Consider the following 8,126-nt stretch of genomic DNA (forward strand, 5'->3'; position numbering starts at 1 on the left):
TGCGTGCCTGCGACTTCAGTTCCTGCCGAGCGCGTGTTTTTTCAAGTGCAGGAATTTTATTGTTAATCGCCCCAGGTCCCGTCTTTTACCAGACCACGTTGATAATTTCACTGAACAAAGAATGCATGGTCTGAGTAAGTAAAATGGGCATTGTTGCATTGCTTTGTTTTTAGACAATTTAGCCTACACGAAAAATATACATTCATCAATACAACATCTTAAAAATCCTATAGACAAATGCATGTTTATTCTGAGGTGTGCTAAAATTTATATTAAGTAACATCAGTTTATTAAACACTAATTAAACAAATCCTTCTCTATCAATTTAAAGAACAAATTCACTAAGAAATAATGCATTTATTGCTATACGCTGTCTGTTTTGGTGTGCGTTTCACTATGATATCTCAGGAAAGATTATGCAAACTCTAAACGCAAAAGGCATGCCACAATTCTCCATCTTGGATATAATGATCTTCTCTATTATGTGATGAATAGCTACAGCCATGATCAATAGAAAATGTATACATCTCTATGAAATGAAATTTGGTTTACCACCTGTAAAGTGAGACTATAATTGTGCCAGTGAACAAGTGAACAAGGCACAATCTATTATGATCCTAATATAGATAAAAAGGAGACATGTTTGTGCTTAAGGAATGATAGCATAATTTTAGTCCAGTATGGTCTGGTTAAACTAGATGGCAGGTGGTGCACAAATAAGATAAAGACATATGTTCCAAAATGGTGCCACTGTTTAGTGAATTCACCCCTCAGTCTTATTAATAAATTACTGCCCACTTCAAAGTTTCCAATTTTACAAGGGTACTGCAAGGGTACTGAAAAACCAACTGTGCTGCTGTATGCCCTAAAATAAGAAAAGATTATTTCAATAGAAAATGCAATTGCATTTTTTCCTTGTCATGTGTGTTGAGTGACTAAAATAGAAAACAATTCTTTGAGAATTTTAAACAGCTCTCTGCTAAACTGGTTTCATAGAATTCTTTCTAATATCCCCTTGTTTCCAAGATTCACTGAACGGTCTTCTATTGTTCACTTCCAGCTTCCAATTTATTCCTGACTTTATGGTGTGGCAAAGCTTCTTTCTCATTGTCTCTCTATCTGTCTTTATCTTTCCGTCTCCTACTTCTTCTCCATACTGTGAACCCACATACCAAATTCCACCAAACGCTGACCAGTGACTCTTTCCAAATATACGTTAAATGAACCAGCAACAATGTGGAACTGCAGTATTTATCTAAAAAGTTTGTTCTGGAGGGTATTTTGCAACAGATGCTTCTGTTGGAAACGGACATTACGGAGGTCCTTTGAAGTCTGGAATTGCTTATTATTAGGGAATACATGGCCTAATTTTAATTTCTTTTCCACAGGAGTAAAAACAGCTTGAGAACACAGTTGGCCCAGTTGCCACTTGGTAGCAACAATTATCATGGCAACAGACTTAAACCAACATTTCAAAAAAACAACAAAGCACAATTTTACCATCTGCCAAGCAACTCTTTCTGCAAGTTTCCGAGAGAGGATAACATCTGCTAATCGTATGTCATAATTACAAATTGTCTTGGTGAGTGAAATTACACATTTCAAGCAAGATAAAAGACCCAAAACAAATACATGCAATACTTTTAAATTATGTTTCAAGACATCTCGGGTGGTATGTAAAATAGTTCCTTCTGCTAAAGTCAAAGGTAAGGCTGGGTACAAATCTTGATTTTTTTCACTAATCACTCAATCAAAAACACACAGCATGACCAGTACTGCCCAATTCCCACAACAAATGACTCTTATTGATCATTTATAATGACTCTTATAAGTCAGAATCAGTCAGAAAAAACACCCTGTATATTTTACAGCATTAGTCATATATCAGCAAAAATTTGTTTTGGGTCTTTCTAACTGAAATATAGCCAAATAAATCACAATCAGCCCGAATCAGAATCAAATTGACAGCTTGTGAATCAGAATTTACAATAATCGAAATAAGGAAATCAGCATGGATTCCCAGCCCTAGTAAGTTTCAGTTACATTTAGCACTGTAAAACCTGGAGAAAAAAAATCATGGCCATAAATTATCAGAGAAATACAATCACAGAAACACACACAAAAGGAAAACAGTAATTCCTACCTCAAGGAAGCATGTCCCTGCTGACGTGTTCTCCTTGATAGAAACATTGTAGAAGCTGCTTCCAAACACTGGCTCATTATCGTTACTATCCTGGAGGTCTATTTCTACCAGAGCAGTGGAGGATAATGGTGGTCGTCCTCCATCAGTGGCCACTACTTTGATACTTGGCTTTGGGTCTGTCTCATAATCCAGCTTGGTTGCAGTGGTTATGATACCTGTGACGGGGTCAATGATGAACCAACTGGCGTGAGTCTTTTTGTCTGGTAGGATGCTGTAGCGGATATCACCGTTGGGACCTTGGTCTTTGTCCCTGGCGGTCACTTGCAGCACAAAGCTACCTGGGTAGACAACTTCTGGTATGGTCTGCTTGTAAGCCTGTTGGTCAAAGAGAGGTGGGTTGTCATTTACATCGGTGACGTGAATCGTAAATGAGGACTCTGCACGAAGCGGCGGAGTTCCAGAATCAGTAGCCATGACACGAAGCTCATAAGAATCCCTCTCTTCCCGATCCAGAGTCTGGTCTACATAGATGAGGTAAATGATACTGTCTTTAGTGGTCAGGGCAAATTTACCATCACCTCCTTCAAGAGATACGTTGACATTGGAGTATTCGCCATAATCAGGGTCTGAGACAGAGATTCTAGCAACATATTGGCCTGGCTGAGCACCTTCAGAGATTTGGGGTGAGCCATCTTCACTGAGAAAGATAATGGTCATGGTTGGCTGGTTATCATTGTAGTCTCGCACGTGGATCGTAACAAAGGCATTGGTGATCTCTGGATGGCTCGCATTATCTCTGGCTTGGACTACCAACTCATGAACCTTCCTCATCTCATAGTCTAGAGCCTTATTGAGCGTAATGATTCCAGAGCGAGGGTCAATGACGAAGTAGCGGTCCGGGTCACTCTGTCGTCGGTTTATCTCGTACAACACAAGGCCGTTGTCTCCTTCATCAGCATCTGTTGCAAAAACTTGCAGGATGTTGCTGCCCTGAGGAATGCTCTCAGAGATGATGGCATTGTAGCGACTTTGGTTGAAAATCGGAGCATGGTCATTGATATCCTGCAGCAAGACGTCAAGAGTCATCTGACCAGTTTTCCTTGGAGATCCACCATCAAAGGCCTCCAACACCAAGGAGTAGGAGTATCTCTTCTCTCGGTCCAAGACTCCATTGACCACCAAGTCAAGATAAAGGACTTTGTTTGCTGCTCTTTTCGTCTCGAGACGGAGCACTTGTCCTACATTGCCTTCTTTGATCTGATATCCTTGTATGGTAAGCTGATCCTTATCCGCATCAGTGGCTGGCTCAAGAGAAAACTTAGTTCCCACCGCTGTTTGCTCTGGGATCTTCAAAGTGGCTTTCTTCTTGGGGAATGCCGGGGCATGGTCGTTGATATCATTTACAGTGATGGAGACCTTGACTGTGAAACCTGTCACAGTGACTGCTATAAAACTGTAATGGTCCCTTTCCTCTCGGTCCAGTCGCCTTGCAGTCTTGATGATGCCTGTGGTTTCATCGATGTGGAGATCACTGCCAATGCCGGTGCCTTCGTGATCAGAGATGAAGTATAGAGAGGCTGTAACTCCAGGTAGCAAACCAGCGCTAATGTCGCCCACTATTGTCCCCGCAGGTTGCTCCTCATCTAACTGGAGCTCCAAAATACCTGGTGTGCCCTCACTGCCAACCATTACTGTTAATAGTTCCACTACTACGCAAAACAGCAAAAGCATCCTTAGCCTCCAGAATACCCACATCCGGAACTGTCCACATGTGTTTTTCCCAAAGCCATTAAACGGACTCATCTTGCCAAAGTTTCTTTACACCTGAAAACAGGAGAAGAGCAGATTGTCACAATGACATTAACACAGCAGTGCGCACAATATTATGACATAGATAACAATGCAGATCTATGATTCCCTCACTGCCTCTCACAGACAGCTGGAATGCATGAGAAAGGGGTGCGTTTGCTTCAGAAAGGAGAGGCTTCCCCCAATCAGGGCAGTAAAAAAGTATGCGGATTTCACATGTTGTGCAGGCTCTTATTCATGCACTACGCCTTTTCAAAACACACTCATTATTCTAATGTGCCTTCTCTGTGATACTTTCTGATAGTCCTAACGGCTTTAATAATGAAGTGTATAAAACATAAAAAGATTAACCTATGATACATCTCTTGCAAATAGTTTTTACATAAAAGGGCAATTAATCGTCATTTGCTTTCTAATGAAAAATATATTTTCTTTCAAGTCATATTCATATTGAGTGGGTACCATCAGAGAAGTTATAGCAGAGATGAGCCACTTCTACATATAGAAAGGAAAGAAAATGTAACGCTAAATATCGCAACACCTTTATTTACTCTTGAAAGCATATGACCTTTTATTCCTATTTTGAAAGACTAAACTACTATCGAAACATACGGTAATAATAAACCAATGATATCATATTACACAGCTGTACTGGAATGACTGTAAATAGCTGCCTGGAACATTACAAATATGGCTTTAAAGAGACTTTGGTACCAACAGTAATGGCATGTGGCACGGAAAAGTGTGCCCCAGGTAACGGGAAAAGCCCCTCTTCCTTGACACTTTAATCTCAACGCAAACGTTTAGTTGGGATGTTCACATAATGTTCTTTGAGTACAATCAGTTCAAACCAAAACCAACCAAAAAAGCATTAAAGCAGTTGATTGTTAAAAAAAACTAGTCTTTATTAAAACCATATTAAAAAAGTAAAACCTAGCCACTAATTCTGAGCAGAGAGAATGATATTACTCAGACAAAAAGGCCAGACAGGAGTTTGAAGCATGTGTTTGGAAAGCATCTCTCCTCTTGTCATATGTGTGAAGGCTGAATCCTCTGTGAAGCAATCTGCTACAGATGGTCAGACTTGGGATGACACTTTATACGCCACTGAAGAAGTGCACTAGCACAATTAGGAAATTATACTACTTTGGCTGGAATCGCAACAAACCTCAGGAGTCTTTGCACTTGCACTGACTAGAGTAGCTGTTGTTAAAGTCTGTATTATCCAAACCTCAATGCATAATGATGGTAGATCATCACTGCGGGATGTTGTGGTCTCTATACATAAATGGATTACAAAAGCAATTTGTCCTTGTCAGTTCTGTTTAAGAGTTCTCCAGTGAGACGCACAGAACTCACTGAAGGAAGAAAATAAATATTGAATCTGGACTTCAGTGTAATTTTTTAACAAGGAAGAAGCCCTCCAGATAAAACCACATGAATCTTTTCATTCATTGCTAAGCTGTTCAACCAGACTCCATCTAGTGGCTACAATGAGTCAATAGGTTTGTGAAAGAGGTAGAAGGTAAAAAGGTAAAAATGATACTTTTTACATTTGTTTATCACAAATATTAACACTACAAAGTCATATGTCTACAGTGTGAACCAATGTTCCTGTGTGTATGGACACTTCTCAGTGGTTTGGTGCCTCTAATGGTTGGCATTTACAAATAATTAATCTCACAAACACATTTGACCGGCAGGGCTCCATGCTGTCTGTCCACATCAACTAAGACCTTCATTAACATGTGATACAGTCTTAGCGTGTCATGTGTAAAGGGTCACACTAACACACAAATTGCATGTCCAAAAACATCTAGGACAAAGACCACAATGACCAACAGTATTGCATGAGTGATCAAGTCACACAGATTGAGTTGAAACAACTGATTAGAAATAAGTGATCATTAAGGAGCCATATAAGACAAAAAAATCTGTTCTATCTGGGGTTAAAATCTCAAACCTGTAGTTCTAGGATCAGTAGACCCCCTATAGGTGTTTTTGTGAAGTGTGGTAGGCCCAATGTTGAGTCTAATGAAAGCAGCAGAGATTGTGGGGCACTTGGGGGCCACTTTGAGCCAATTTAAACAGATTCTGAGGTCATGGAGGCCCACGATGCATTGCCACACAATGTGTCTCATTCCTATATTTAACGGCTTATTAAAATACATAGCATAAAAAGTTGTCGAGGGGGCTGGCGGAGCTGACGGTTTCTTCATCATGATCGCACAGAATAAACAGAGGCCAGACTAAGTGATTGACAGAAGCGTCTGAGGAAAACCTGTGGGGGGCCGGCTGTCCTATTCACCACACAGAGTTTCTGCATAGGCACAGAGGCGAAGCTCAGTGTTGTGTTGGACCCCAGAGGATTTGAGAATCTTCCTCAGAACATTCAAACAGCTGATAGCCTTATTATTATTTTTTAAGAGAGATCACATTCATGATGAACTATGAAAATGAGGCAGAAACCATTGCAGGGTAGGATATATCAGTTTAAGAAACTTGGCTCTGTTTGAGGGACGAATGAGAAAATCTTTCAACAAAACCCATGCTTATGATGGGTCTGAAATTACTGAATACAGATGAGCAGTTGCCACAGTTTCCGCAGACTAAATGGGTATGGAATTCACTCCCGCTCAGTTTTCAGTATTTGGACAACCACAGTGCCGGACCTCATTGGGCCTTCTGCTTTTAGCCATCCAGCTGTCGTCAAGAGGCTGGAGCTGGTTGGTTTAATGGTGGAGGTGGCTGGCAGGTCTTAGTAAAAGATCCTGACTGATATGAGACTGGCTTAGTTGGTTTTTATGACAGTTGAGCTATGCTAAGTCTGAGGAAGCAGGTGACATGAGCAAAGAAGGACCATTTCAGTATGGATCATCTGTCTGAATCTAAAACTCAGTCACTGAGCATCCATTAAAGAAAAAAATGCAAGGATTGCATTGTACAGATGCTAATGCTTTATAATAATGCCACAAAGGCCATGTAAAGTCATTTATTTTCAATGAAAATTTATTTTAGGAACTTCTTATTGGACTAATTGGGAGGAGAAAACAATGCTTAATGCAAATAATAATAAATAATATTAATAATAATATAATATATAATAATATGTCCAATGTAAAGTTCTGAAGTAAATCTCTATCAAAGATAGCCATTCATATAGTACATTTGTAAAACCCTAAAGATATGAGGTCCAATAAAAACCCTTAGCAACGTGCTTTACGAATGACTCACTCTTTGAGCTCATGGTAGCCAACACACTTTTTAGCTGTCATCTATACCGCGTTTGAATAAAGATCGAGATTACACTTCTGAGGGCAATTACTACTAATTTCTTCAGTGTGTAAAGACCCTCGATGCACTTAAAGGGGTGGTTGACTGGCTTTTTTCTAGGCTTGATTGTGTTTATGGGGTGCAGTCTAACATGTGTTAATGCTTCGTTTAAAAAAAAAAGGCATTCTTTTTCACATAATTTACCTTTATTTTACACCGCTCTGTCCCTTCTCCTCTAAATTCGCTGACCATTTCCTGATTTTATGAAGCCCCTCCCTCAGAAATACGGGATGGGCTCTGATTGGTTAGCTGGCCCAGTGTGTTGTGATTGGCTCAACCGCCTCTAGTGCGTGTCTAAACGTCCCGCCCCTCACCTCAGTGGCATGTGCTCTGGTTGTATTATAAACAATGGCGTCGTCTATATTGCTTAACAATTTGAGCCCGATTGAGATGCAAAGGATATTAGTGAAGAAGAGCACACAGAACCTGTGCAAGCACGGCTCTTAATGGCTCTTTTTTTGTTTGTTGTTGTCTCATACTTTTAGATACGCTGTTATTTGTAAATGCTACTGCTTCTGTTAGCTTTTAATATACGGTTTTATCCTGATTAAAGCTTTAATGCAGTAAGGCAACCGCACGCGCATCCATATTTAACGCTTCTCATAGCTATGTGAAAATAAGTGTATAATTGTAACAGTTCATTGTTGGAGCTGAGCTGAATGAGAGAAAGAGAGAGAGAGAGAGAGAGAGATAGATGCAGAGCGTGTGCAGAGCAGGGGGACACGAGGAACAGTATTAAGAACCACTGCTTTAGAACATTGATTTTGAAACTTGTGAATCCATTAGAATCATTAGAAGACAGAATCGCGATTCATATATGAATAGATTCTTACGTGCAGCC

General features: G+C 40.1%; 1 protein-coding gene across 1 annotated transcript in view; it reads right to left on the reverse strand.

Annotated features, from left to right (window-relative positions):
• LOC107701146 (protocadherin-16-like) overlaps positions 1–8,126 on the reverse strand; it is a 105,332-nt gene that overhangs the window by 89,595 nt on the left and 7,611 nt on the right. Inside the window, exon 2 of the mRNA XM_016503102.1 lies at positions 2,144–3,967. Within this exon, the coding sequence (XP_016358588.1) occupies positions 2,144–3,946 (1,803 nt within the window). The 5' untranslated portion in view covers positions 3,947–3,967. The remainder of the gene's footprint in view (positions 1–2,143; positions 3,968–8,126) is intronic.

Source organism: Sinocyclocheilus anshuiensis, unplaced genomic scaffold (assembly GCF_001515605.1).
Source record: "Sinocyclocheilus anshuiensis isolate Anshui unplaced genomic scaffold, SAMN03320099.WGS_v1.1 scaffold907, whole genome shotgun sequence".
In the NCBI taxonomy this organism is placed as follows: Eukaryota; Metazoa; Chordata; class Actinopteri; order Cypriniformes; family Cyprinidae; genus Sinocyclocheilus; species Sinocyclocheilus anshuiensis.